The following is a 13,986-nucleotide window of genomic DNA, read 5'->3' on the forward strand; positions in this document are numbered from 1 at the left end:
AGCTGCTAGGGTTTGAGAGGCGGTGCGCGCGCGGGAGATGGAAATGAGGGAAGGCGTGAGAGGGAGCGGGAGGATGGTGAGAGAGACAGCCGGAAAGTGGAGGTTATATCATGGCTGTCCCGAATTGGATTGGATCCAGGCGTACCGCGTACGCGTATGGAAGGTTTTGAAAATTCAGCCAAGCATGGAAAGGTTGAGGCTTTTGGGAGGGACAGAAGTGGCTTTGGTATGGAAGGTTCAGCCAAGCATGGAAAATCGCGTGCGAGGGAGATTGGCATGTGGTCGGTTGGTCGTTGCATTCGTCGAGTGAGAATTTTTCTAGTCTTAAGTTTCGACACCATTGTTCTTAGTTGATATTCTTGCAAAGGATTGTAATCCCACAAGTTGAGAAATGAAGCTCTTTAATTCGCAAAAAAAAGGTTGTACGCTGCAATGCTATTCCAGAGTTGAGGTTGTCGCCCGATAGGCTAAAGTACATTTCCTTTTGATTCAAAGAATGGATAATATTATCTACTTTTAATCTCTCTATTATGTATGCCTTTTTAATTTGCCATCCCGGTAAGAAATGGTCCGAGAGCGGTTAACTACATCAGCTAATTTCGCGTGAAAAACCTGACCGACCGAACAGATACCCCATCCGCGAACCGCAAACATGATATCATCGATTTTGGCGTCAGAAATTCACACTAGTTCATCGAGTTCATCCGAGTTTTTACAAGATTTTGCAAAAGAAGGAACTAAAGGTTCCTTAATATCTAGGTTAGCTAGCCCGTGATTTAGTACCATCACCAGGGCTTGGGGGCGACGACCGACAGCAGCGATTCACTCCTCGTACTCCATGGTGTCCTCGTCGGACAGGTTGGACTCATTGTCAGAGTAGTCGACGATGACGAAGTCGCGCCTCGCTATCTCCTAGCGGATGGACGGGGGCCTGGCCCTGTGCACGCTCTGCTCCTCCTCATTGGCGGCGTCGCGGGCCCACTTGACCTTCTCCCACACACCGGTGACGACCGTGGTAAGAGAGTTCCGGCGGGCCATGGCGAGTGGTGTGCCTCCCATGCAGTGGCGTCCTCGTCCTCGTCACCGCTCGAGTCCAGCTCGATCCCCGCGAGTGGAGGAAGCATGTGTGTTGTCATGAGCGGAGGAAGCACGTGTGATGTCATGAGCGGAGGTAGCGCCTGCGTCGCCGCCGAGGGCGAACTCACCTCGCCATCATGCGTGCCGCGGCCGAGCGCGGGTTGCGGCGGGAGGAGGCCAACCCACGTGGGGGAGCACGGGTTCCGACTGGAGAGCGTGTCGCGATGGCGCGCTTGGTCGGAGATGCGCGTCGTGCGCTCGACGTCTGACTCCAGCGCTCAGCTTCTCGGCGAGGACCCGTCACGAATATTGCGGCCGCCACAGTTGAAATTTTGGACGCCATCGAGGGAGGTGGTGGAGGGGGTACGTATGTGGCGACCATCGGCGGCGATTTGGATTCGGTGGCCTAAGACGGTGGGGATCGGAGAAGGGGTGGTGGCGGCGGCAGCGAGTGGAGGAGGAGGAGGAGGAAATGGACGGGGTTTTCCATATCCAACCCCTCACTCCCGCTTGTATACGGCGTTGCCGGACCACGGTGGGTATTGCTACATCGCGTTTCGCGATGTGGGCTGAAATGTGGCATCTATTCTGTTCGGGTTATTTTTTAGGCCGAAACCGAGAAAAATAGGTGATACGAGGCAGGATGGGTTATAAGCTAGAAATGATATGATCAAATCAAACCATCCATTGGTCGTCACTCCCCTCCTGTTCTGTTCGACAACTGTAGAGTCCCAGTGGTCACAAGTAGAGTGTCAAGCGGCGGGATGCGTCAGATTATTTTACTAGACCTGCACTAATTTCGGCGGATTTAGTAACAACTTTGCACTAATTTCACTTTTGCGGGAGCATATGCGGGCGCCGCTTTGCCACCCCAATCCAGGTTCAATTCACTAAGAAGGCGAATGACTATGAATAGTGTCTAAACTTATTTTCTGTTGTGCATTTGTCTTTTGTGAAACTACTCAAAGCTGGATTTGTCTTTTTTTTTCTCTTGTCCATGCTCATCGGATTTTTTTGGACATAAAATGGATTGCGGACTCATCTCTTATCAGCTCGCTCAATTAAAAAGAAAATCTCAGCGTTTCAGGCATGCTAACGTGAACTGAAGCAGGGCAACGCCCGGGACGATGCGCTTGTAACAATAGAACTCTTCACCACAAACCAAACACCACTTAAAACTCCTGGCCATGCAAAAAAATTACCCCTAGCTATTCCAGGTGTCCAGATCTCAAACCAAACAAGCCCTCGTGATCTCAGCATACAGAATGTTTATATCAACAGAAGCATAGCAAAAAGACAACTCCCGCTGAAATGTGACAACGAAAGAGGCTACTCACGGTTAAACCAAACCACTCTCCTCTACCCTGTGAAAATAGCAAGCTGGGGGAAATGGATTAAGCAAATTCCTATAGTGGAGGCAGGGTCCTTCTCAGACGTATGTGTCATCAGTAGCGGATGATGTCGCTCAAGATGCTAAAGAAATGGTTGAGGTCTATCTTCTCCTCCCCGGAATAAATGGCCTCCGCGCTTCCCCCTGATGGCCCCTGCGCAGCCATTTCGACAAGAGTGTACAGCTTCTTGATCGGCATCTGCAGTTGTCGAGAGGATTGTAAGAGTTTGAGCAAAGAAGGTTTTTGTTCAAGGGGAACAATATGATAACATTAGAACGAAAGAATACATCATCCAGCGCTTCTGCTGCTGATTCAATGTCTCCTTCCTCGAACACATTGAGATGTCGTAACACCTGCATAGAAGTCATATAAGCTTAGTAGGGAGTAAAATTCCAAACAATGTCAGAGCCGCAATGTATATATATTACAGAGGTGAAGAATTCTGCCACAGTGCCAGTGTGGTGAAACGCTCCAGTATCTTCATATATAGCCCTCAATATATGTCTCATAGTAATTAAATCTTACCTTTGCAGCATCCTCCTTCTTGAGTTTGGGGACATGGTAGGTCACCGAGAACACATCACACATACCAACGGATTCTAGAAATCCCACCTCACTTGTTGTTCCGATAACAAGCAAGTTCTTGCCCTGCAAAACACAAGAGATACATGCGATTCAAAGACAGAAGTCAGGTCAAAGCTGTTTTGCAGACAAAAGAATCAAGAATACTAGTGCTACTGAACAAAAAAAATGTTATTGTGCAAACCTTAGGAGGAACCCTTTTGAGGAGGACCATAAGAGTTTGTGAGATCAAATTTGAAAAACGTGGTCCAATGGCAACATACTCCAGTAACCTAAATGATCATACAAGAGCCACCAAAGACTTCAATCAAAATGAAAGGATAGATGTCACCAAACTTTTGTAGCTTTAAGGTTCTAGTACCTTTCAATGTCATCAAGAATTATGATGCTTAACTGAGATTTGTAAGCATCCTCAAAAACCTGTACCATCACAACAAGATACTTCACCTCAATACAGTTATGTGAAAGCATACAGGAAGCAATCAGCATAACTACAAAAGGAGTAAGCAGGAACAATAAAGAGGATACACAATTCAAATAGATTATTCCATGTATTAACTAACTAGCAAATGCATTATATCAAGAACATCCCTGACCTTGCAAATCTGTGCACACTTGCTGCTTTCACTGAAACCAATCATTGTCTCTGCCGATATCTGAAGTAAAAACCAGAATTAGTATGCGACCGTGTAATTTGCAATAGAGGGTGACGGGAACCAGAAGAAAAGAAACTTACAATTTTGACATACGCAAAATCACTGTCAATGCCAACAGTGGCTGACAAAGCCGATTTGCCACTGAAAAGCAATTAATGTGAAATGAGGTTCCACCAATATTTTCAAGGACAACACATATGTGCTTTGGAGACTTTACCTTCCAGCAGGACCTTCCAAGAGACAGGTCACAAGTGGGCTACCTTTGCTAACTTTAACTTGCTCCACAAGAAGCATAGCTCTCTGAAAAATGTGCTTATGTGCCTTGCCACAGTCAACAATACCACGTAATCTGTAAAACAATAGAACAACGAAACATTAAATTGCAGTAAATACGGAGGCACACTGAAGACAGAATAGGAGATACAGGAGGGTAAGGAATTTTAAATCCAAGATGCTTTGAGCTCATCCACAAAATAAGATTTTCTTATCTGGCCGACAAAGCTATAAGCATGTGGTTTCTTTTAGTCAAATATCAAATCTTATATGGCACAAAGCTACAACCATGTGGTTTGTTTTAGTCAAATATCAAAGTGAGCATGACATTGGCATTCATCAATTGTAGAGTTACCCGAAGGAAAAAAGAATTTTCCTATTAAGCTAACTAATGACTGTATAAAGCTCAACCCATGAATTGCTGAATTAAGGGAGGAGAATGACAATGCCCATAGGCACTAGCCAATGTTGACCATAAATATTTACAAGCAAAAATTCCAAAGGACGCATAGAAGTATCATGTAACAAGAGCTGAACCCAGGAATACGCCAAGAAGAAACTAATTATGTCACTTTAAAATTCGCGCTGATGGGAATCATATTGTAAAATTAATACTCCCTCCGGTCCTAAATATAAGCCATATAGTGTTTTGAGAAAAATTCCATAATATAAGGTTTACTACGTTGCCCCACTTGTATGGAAATATTTTTAGTGATTCGGTTATGTTTTCTTAGCTTATGCAAAGTCCTCTATTAGCTCACGTTAATTGCCTAGGTTAATCCTAACCAAACAAGGTGTAATTTTTCCCAAAAGTGTGTTTCTTAATTTCCATGCCAAAAACTATATGGCTTATATTTAGGACCGGAGGGAGTATGTAAGATATCAGAATTCAGAAGACGCACCTGCATCTTTCAAGGTCATCAGTCGAAGCACCAAATGCGGGAGTAATTTCATGAAGCCCATTCACAAAATCATCCATAGTAACCTTAATACTTTCCTCATCCAAAGGTTTAGTGAGGTCATCCATGCTTATCTGCCGGTTCAAAGCAAATGAAACTGCACTTTTAACAACACCTTCCAACTCTGCTCCACTGTAGTTCTTTGTCCGTGCAGCTGCATTCAGAAGATCATGTGTCATTTGGATGTGATTTTCACAATTATGAATCAATATCATGCTGAAGAACTTCCCAATTCGCAAATCCCTAGTTAATCATACTAAAATATCAGACTGCAAAACAAATGCCATTGAGTGCTAAAGGAAGCATCCCTATTTGCTAACAGCAGTCACTTTTTTAAGAAAAAATAACCAGATCACTGAAGTACGGATAATTGCACGAGCATAACATAGCCAACTAATAAACTAACCGCTCCATGATAGAAAAGACATCTTTTGCTATAATAACACAATGCCACAAACAATTATAATTCACACAAAAAAACATACCTAGCTCTTGAAGATTAACATCTGGAGAAAGGAAAGAGCTCTCTTTCATTTTGCTTGTATGAATTTGAAGAATTTGCAAACGGCCATTCTCATCAGGCAGGTTTATCTCAATATGAACTTCCAGTCGTCCCGGTCTGCAACAGGCGTAAGAAACATCAATAAAAATACACAGAGGCAGAGAGCTGAACTAACAAAAGAGAATATGGTGGAGCCATCTATTTGCAAGTCCACAAGAGTGACTAAGAAGTAAGAAGCTTCTCTTGTGAATTGCCTAGTTACTAACTCCGTCCCTATTTAGGTGGTGCCCTCGTTTTCCGTGATTTTTCATTGACCAAAAAATAAACTAATAATATATGAGATATTTATTACAACAATTATATAGCATTCAAAAAAAAATCGAATACGAATTCAATGATAAGAATTTTTATAGTATATACTCCCTCCGCTGCCTTTTATAAGACATTTTGGCAAGCCAATTAAGCCTGCCAAAACGTCTTATAAAAGGGAACAGAGGAAGCAACATATATTTTGTTATTCAAATTAATGATCTAGGTTGGACATAGATGCACGCCACTTAAATAGGGACTGATGGAGTATGCATATAATGACAGATTTGCTAGATCAGTTTGTCTTGTCAGGAAACTCATTTGTTTAAGTGCCATGCATTTGGAGCTACTAATGTCACATTTGCTAGATGAGTCTGTTCTTCAGGCAACATGGGTCATACCTCAATAAAGCTTCGTCAAGCAAATCCTTACGATTGGTCATTCCAATAAGCAGCACGTTATTCAATGCCTCAACACCATCTATCTATAGAGTTGAGAGTTTGGACAGAAGTCAATAATACATATAACCAAAGGACATAAAGTAGTTCAAATTCTAGGAGAAAGTACCTTTGTGAGAAGCTGATTTACAATGCTATCATGTACCCCTGTACCATCTCTGCTAGATCCTCTAGACTGCACAACCAGAGTTTCATTAATATAGGCAAAGTTGGCTATTATTTTGAATAAAACTGGAGCCAACATATATGATGTAAAATTACGATATGATGGCATGTGCACTTGGATAAAATTGCAAGGTAAAGAGTTCTCGAAGAGATGAAAGTGTTTGCTGTGGAATCTTAAACATAACCGAAGAAAAATACAGAGGATATAAGCATATCATTGGTTTCATGAAAATCAAACACTATCTTCTTTTTTTTGAGAACCAAATCAAATGTTATATGTTAGGAGTATCTTTTTTTTTTTTGAGAACCAAACAAGATGGTGGTATATGGTAGGAGTATATTCTTTTTTGGAGAACCAAAAACCAAATGGTATATACAAGAATCTATTACAAACACAAGTTATGAGATACTCTCTAGCCAGGGTGTAATACACCATTACCCACTACCCAGGGTGTAATACACTATTAACCACTGTCGCAGCACACACTAGAGAACTATTCATGTTGTCATGTTGATCAGGGGCAAAATACACTAGTAACCTCTTAAACTCCATTGAAATCCAAGTTGATAAGAAAAGACATGTGCACTATCTAGTGACTAGTGAAAATCACAAGCTAATTGTTCTGGCGTGTTGACAAAGTCCTAGGCAAATGAGTATATATAAATGATGGTCAGAATTAAAGTCAACAGAACGCACCTTGCAGATAGCATCAATTTCATCAAAAATGATAACGTGGAGGTCACTATGATCACCTGTGTTGATAAGGTGGCACAAAAAGTAAGTGTTGGAGAGGGTTCACCCCACACAGAAGTATGAGAATGCTTCTATTGATGAGATATCGTACCTTGTGCCTTCTGTTCATTTTCAGCATCAAGAAACAAATCTCTTACATTCTTCTCCGTTTCTCCAACAAATTTGCTCAACACTTCGGGTCCATTCACAATCTGTGAGGTTGGGAAGAGGTATTTAACATCAACAACAACAAACTTCACAGAAGAGGTATTTAACATCAAGTAAACATGATTGACAGGTATCTGGCATTATAGTGTTGGCAGAATACATATTACAGACTAGTGACTACTGATACCTGTGCTACAATAAATGAATTAGTATGATGTTATGAAAGTTACTCAGTATAAAATGGACTATGATACACAGTTTCTTTACTGAACTGATTTTAAAACAAGAGAACTGAGCACCGCAAAAATAATTAAAAACAACTCATTATCACTGCTGTTCCTTCCAAAACTTTGTCCAAAGCCAATGTTTTAATGTAATCTTCACAAATTCGTACAGGGTCTTACAGAATTCAAATATATACATATAAGTATGAACTAGACAATAGGCGGCAATACACAAATATTTAGACAAGTACCAAAACGATGCTCCATCCCAATAAAAATATCCATACCTTGGGATCTTTTCCGTTCAACAGTTTTCCAATCTGACGGGCCATGAGGGTTTTGCCAGTACCAGGAGGCCCATACAGCAACATACCCTTGACGTGTTTGATGCCCAATCTACAGTATTCAGTTGTGAGTACAACATCATCTACTACTTGTATAGTACAAAATTAAAGAAGCAGGTATGGTACTTACTTGTTAACAACATGAGGAGGAAACACTCTTGAAGCAAATGCCCTACGGAAAATGTCTGTGAATTCATTACTTAACCCACCTATTCCTAGTTTTTCCAAGTTAAACTCTTTATGTTTGAAAAGCTTGCTGCTAGCTGCTTCTTTTTGATTGATGACCTACATCAGATAAATGGGTCATATTATGGTGTTTTCACAAGACAAAAAAAAAGCTCATCACATAAATTATCAATAGAACAGCTGATAAGAACATAGAAGAACCTTAATTCCTGAATTAGGACCAGCCTCAAATATGATGTATGTATCACTTGAAAGGAATCCTCTGTCCAACGGCGTGGAACTCTCTTGACCCTCTAGCAAAGCTTGATTGACGGTGAATATATAGTTTGTTCCATAAAACTCGAATGGCACTCGTTGCCCAGTCGTCATGACCTGTAAACAACCCCACAGGTCACCATTATGGGCACACAAGTGGAAGTGGTATTCTAGTTGAATCACATACATTTTCAATCTAATCACGCGTACGAGACATCTCGTGAACATCATATAACAATATAACATGCATAATGGATTTATACCGGTTCTACTCACAGACACAATACTAACTGATTATGCCATACCTGATCCATAAATCTCTTGCGGAGTTGTTGGGCAAGCAAGACAGCATCCAGCTGCAAAGGCACATTCATGCAAGTCAAACCATGCAAATAAAGCAATAATGAACCTCTAATCGTAAACTTTCCAGTGAACTTACATCCTCAGCTCGGTTGGATCTCGCCTTGGTATACTCTAGCTCTAGTGTGAGCAATGCCAGCTTGAAACCATCAGGAGGAGCAAAACTGGACAGAAACAAATTGTAAGGCAACGCAGAATAAATAGATAAAAAACGATTTCAGTCGTCAGTTGAACATCCTACCTGCTAACAGTGATGGAATCCCCAGCAGAAACCTTTGCCTGCCTGCGCTGAATGGCGTTCAACGCGATGCTCCCCCCAGCAACAGCATCGTGGGCAGTAGATATTCATTAAGGATCAAACATTAAAGAAACATACTACAATTCAGAAGGAAAAAACAGCACGGAATAATATCATTAAAGCTCCATAGGATTCCACATGAAAGCCTATCATAGTTGAGAAAACAGGATGTGACTATAACCAAGGTAAGGCGGCTTCAGAACAATAACATCTGAAACCCACGCTATGGCGATCCCAGCAGAACAGAGCAGAACTAAACCCCCTACGCTGGTGTGGTATCTAGAAATTGTGTTTGAGTTAAGTGGTATTATAGATGCATGCTGTAATAAAAACGAATGGTGACTGAAAATTCAATCCATCATTAATAATGGCTTCCACATCCTAAATAAATGGCAATTACATTTACTATCTAAATTGTGCTACCTTAGCAGGCGACCAGAGGTGCAGTTTAGCAAAACACACACTATGATTGCACCATCTACCATCTAGAGCAAGAAAAAAATAGCACCGCATTGTTCCCCTAGATTAAATTCTAGGACGCCAGAAGTTCCAAAACACCAGCATCGCGATTTTGAAAAACGGGATCGCCACAGAGACGAGATCAAACGGCTACGGCGACCGGAAACAGAAGCGCGCAGCTCTCTAGTCTAGACCCTCCGGGATTTCGAGCCGGGCCGAGCAGCGGATCAGATCAGCGCGCGGCGCCGGCTCGCTTTCGGAGGAGAGATCTCATGGGGGCGAGATCGCGGGAAGAAGGAGGAGAAAAAAAAAAGGATATCGTAGGGCGAAGACGAGGACGTCGCCGACGAGGGCGAGGGCGTTGGGGAAGCGGCGGATGTCGGCGGTGGAGACGTAGGCGCAGTTGGCGAGGGCCAGCTCCTGGCTGGGCGTGCTGACCACCGCCATGGTGGCGGTGGCGCCGCCGCCGCCCTGGTAGCCCCTCCCCGCCATGGCCGCGCCGCAGCGGGAGAGAGATCTCGGGGTGGGGAGGTCGTGCGCCGCGGGGAGGAAGAGGAGGACTTCGAGGTTCGAGCGAGCCAACCGTGCGATGCGAAGCTGAAATTGAGCGAGGAGGGGTGATTGATTTCGAAGCCTCTTTCCTGTCTTGGGTGTTTTTGCGTTGCTTCGGTCTGAAGGCACTCGTGGACACGATCTATTGGTCAGGGTCCTCCTAGCTGGCTATGCCTAATAATTCCCTCAAGGCTGCATCGTATCGGAGGCATCCACTTCGACTTAACAGGTGTTACAGTGATGTACTACTCCTATTCAATTGAACCGTCTTCTTCAGATTAACAAAATCTGCAGGCAACTCATGATCAAACTTCGCAAGAGGGCCCTCACACTTATAGGGACCAATATGTCTCCTGGCATGATTCTTGCGGTCATCCTCGATGATCATGTTGTGCATGATCACACAAGTCTGCATCACCTCCCACATTTGGTCGTGAGACCAGCTTAGAGCAGGGTACCGGATAATTGCAAATTGAGGTTGAAGCACACCAAATGCCCGCTCGACATCCTTCATGCAAGCCTCATGTCGTGTAGGAAAGTGGGAATTCTTCTGACTTGATGGAGCCGAGATTGTTTTGACAAAACTGGTCCATTTTGGATATATACCATCGGCTAGATAATAAAATTTGATATATTGGTGGCCATTGATCTCATAGTTGCATGGTGGAGCATGCCCTTCCATTAGTCTGCTGAACACCGGTGACTGCTACAACACATTGATGTCATTGTGTGATCCCACCATGCCAAAGAAAAAAATGCCAAATCAACATGTCATAATATGCCACAACTTCAAGCACCACACTGCAATATCCATGACGCCCTTTTTATATACCTTGTCAAGCAAACAGGCAGTTCTTCCATGACCAGTGCATGCAATCGATGCTTCCAAGCATTTCAGGGAATCCTCTGGCAGCATTTTGTGTCATGATCCTTGTAGTCTCTTCCTCAGTTGGTCCTCTCAAGTAGTATTTGCCAAACTTTTCCACCACAGCTCGGCAAAACTTGCACATACACTCAATGGCAGTAGAATCACTCATGCGAAGGTAGTCGTCTTGTGTATCGCCAGGTGCTCCGTATGCAAGCATCCTCATGGCGGCGGTGCACTTCTGAATCGGCGAGAACCCGACAACACCTACAGCGTCGTGTGCTTGAGCTTGAAGTAGGGGTCAAACTTTCGAATGCCGTGTAGGATATTCATGAACAGACCCTTGCTCGTCCTATACCGGCACCGAAAATTGTCGGCATGTGTTGCGTCATCTGCGAAGTAGTCGTTGTGCAACATGGTATGCCCCTCCATCCTCTGTCGGGGCTTCGACTTCTTTCTCCCCGGCCTTGATCCTCCGCGGCGCGGCCTCTTCCTCTTCTCCGCCTCGGCGTCAAGCACGTCCTGGAGGGACACGATGATCAGCAAATGCTCCCAAAGGTCGTCGTTGAAGGCTTGCTCGTCCTCCAGCTGTAGGGCAAGCATCTCTTCATCACTATCCATGTCTGAAGCAAAATCAATGGTTAAAATTGCGCCGCGGCAGACGAGGCAACGGACAGCGGCCAATCGCGCCTACCTGGCAAGTCGTCGAGCACCTTGTGTGCGCGGAGGTGGGGCGGATTTGACATCGCGTTCTGGGACGCGCTGGCGAAGCGGCAGCGGCGGAACGACCGGCGAGAGTGCCAGCCGCGATGACGGTGCCGACTCTCAGAAGAGATCAGTCGTTGAAACGGCCGGCAAATCCAGCGGCGGCGGAGGGGTGGGAGGCGCGGGAGGGAAGGAGCGACGAGAAAAAAGGCGCGAACCAACGGTTTATGGAAATAGTCGCCGACATGTGGGAGCCCGCCTTGCTTTTTGTTGTGTCCGGCGTGCCCGGAGCGTCCCCTGTGGGGCGAGGACGGGCTCGGGGCACCGGACACCGTATCGGGGCGCGCCGAACAAAAAGAAGCTTTGGGGGACGCGATTAGGAACGTTTTTTTATCCAGCGCGCCTCAAATCTCTTTGGGGGATGGTTTGGGGACGCGACTGGAGATGCTCTATGGGTTGGCAGACAAACCTCAGCCCCTGATTTGCTCAAAGATCATTTGTGCATAAAATCAACTTCAGCAACACATCAAATTTCTGTGTAAGTTCCAGTTTTCAAGAATTGAGGAACACATTCACAAAATGTGTTTTCAACAATTGCAAGACAAAGATCAGCTAGATACTCACAAAGGCATTACATGCCAATCATGGCCTACTTTGTCCCAGCAGCACACAGATATTTCAGCATGTACTCATTGGAGGAAAAGTGTTCGCCAAATTCCGATGTATTAAAAGGCATTAGGGATATCATGGAGAAAAACACTTCACGAAGCGTCCACATCGTCTCCCGCAGGCAACCGGGTGCCTCTTAACCCTAGTTCGCTTGACCCCCTTTTCCTCCCCTCCTTCCCGCCGCTGTCGGCGAGCACCGCCGGACAAAGCCCACGCAGTGCCAGCGGTAGGCTCTTCCTTAACCGCATGCTAAATTGTCGACACTGGGTGGACGACGTTGTGGTAGCTGTGCAGGCTGGGTGGCGGTGGAGCCTTCCGGTAGGTTCAGGCGAGCGGCGGTGAGGATGGCGCGTCGGTGGCCACACGCAGTGCAGCAGGGCGTCCGGTGGTTGTGGATAGCCGAGGCGTTGGCGGCGGCCATATCGGGGCATGTGGGCCTGCATCTAGTGGCAACCGGGCGGGCCTGATCTAGGTTGTGATGGTGGAGCGCGGGGTAGCTTGCAGACGTTGTGGAGGTGCCGCGTCCGCCCTGCTCGCCGCGCGCCCTCTGCTATCAACTCTTGTCGGTCGCGTGCGCGCCGAATTTTGGGCATGTGGGCCCAGATTTGGCGGCGTCACCTCCGGCCATTCTGCTAGGCTATCTGTCTCGTCAATGATTCCACGGCAGTGACGAGCTCGGCCAGCGGCGGCGCTGCGTCGACAATGATTTGGTGTTATCCCCGGGCATCGCGGTGGTGGTGCTCCCCTATCCGGGTGGACAATGGAGTGATGCGGCAGTGGTGCCGCTCATGCGGAGGACGGCAATGCATGGCGGCGGGGTACTGGCGGTAATGGCATGGTGGGACGGCACCGAGCTGCAGGGAGACAGCAACGGCAACCTTGGCGCAGCAGCGCGGCGGCGAGGCTAATTGGGGCCTAGTTTGGGGCCCGATTGGCCCTGCTGCTTCGTCCGGACAGCGACCGTCTTGGGCAAAGGAGGCAGTTCCCCTACCTTTAGTTGTTGTGTGACCAGCTGGTTGTAGGTTCTAGTGCTAAACTACCTCGCTAGATACATCAGCCTTATGGTGTGTTGTTGGTTGTGTGATGGGCTCGAGTTCGGGGATGACTGATACGTCTCAAACGTATCTATAATTTCTTATGTTCCATGCTACTTTTATGACAATACTTGAATGTTTTATACATACTTTACAGCATTATTATACCTTTTCCGGCACTAACCTATTAACAAGATGCCGAAGCGCCGATTCTTGTTTTCTGCTGTTTTTGGTTTCGGAAATCCTAGTAAGGAAATATTCTCGGAATTGGACGAAATCAACGCCCAGGGTCCTATTTTTCCACGAAGCTTCCAGAAGACCGGAGGGATAACGAAGTGGGGCCACGAGGTGGCCAGACCATAGGGCGGCGCGACCCAGGCCCTGGCCGGGCGGCCCTGTGGTCTGGGCCCCTCGCGTCGCCCCTGACCTACCCTTCCGCCTACAAATAGCCTTCGTCGCGAAACCCCCTGTACCGAGAGCCACGATACGGAAAACCTTCCAGAGACGCCGCCGCCGCGAATCCCATCTCGGGGGATTCAGGAGATCGCCTCCGGCACCCTGCCGGAGAGGGGAATCATCACCGGAGGGGCTCTACATCATCATGCCCGCCTCCGGATTGATGCGTGAGTAGTTCATCCTTGGACTATGGGTCCATAGCAGTAGCTAGATGGTTGTCTTCTCCGCTTGTGCTATCATTGTTTAGATCTTGTGAGCTGCCTAACATGATCAAGATCATCTATTTGTAATGCTACATGTTGTGTT

At 45.9% G+C, this 13,986-nt stretch overlaps 1 protein-coding gene across 1 annotated transcript; it reads right to left on the reverse strand.

The window, feature by feature from the left end:
* Nucleotides 1–2,213: 2,213 nt before the first annotated feature.
* Nucleotides 2,214–9,921, reverse strand: LOC124706831 (vesicle-fusing ATPase-like). The gene is made up of 21 exons (XM_047238500.1): nt 9,719–9,921; nt 8,884–8,979; nt 8,722–8,806; nt 8,588–8,638; nt 8,229–8,399; nt 7,972–8,126; nt 7,785–7,893; nt 7,218–7,317; nt 7,070–7,125; nt 6,317–6,382; nt 6,151–6,233; nt 5,424–5,557; nt 4,882–5,092; nt 3,924–4,055; nt 3,787–3,847; nt 3,647–3,706; nt 3,412–3,470; nt 3,235–3,322; nt 2,994–3,116; nt 2,756–2,821; nt 2,214–2,666 (listed from the first exon to the last, which is right to left on the reverse strand). Exons 1-21 carry the CDS (start codon nt 9,889–9,891, stop codon nt 2,523–2,525), a joined length of 2,223 nt encoding a protein of 740 aa, XP_047094456.1. The 5' UTR covers nt 9,892–9,921; the 3' UTR covers nt 2,214–2,522.
* Between the last annotated feature and the right edge of the window lie 4,065 nt (nt 9,922–13,986).

This window comes from Lolium rigidum, chromosome 4, assembly GCF_022539505.1.
Source record: "Lolium rigidum isolate FL_2022 chromosome 4, APGP_CSIRO_Lrig_0.1, whole genome shotgun sequence".
NCBI lineage: Eukaryota > Viridiplantae > Streptophyta > Magnoliopsida > Poales > Poaceae > Lolium > Lolium rigidum.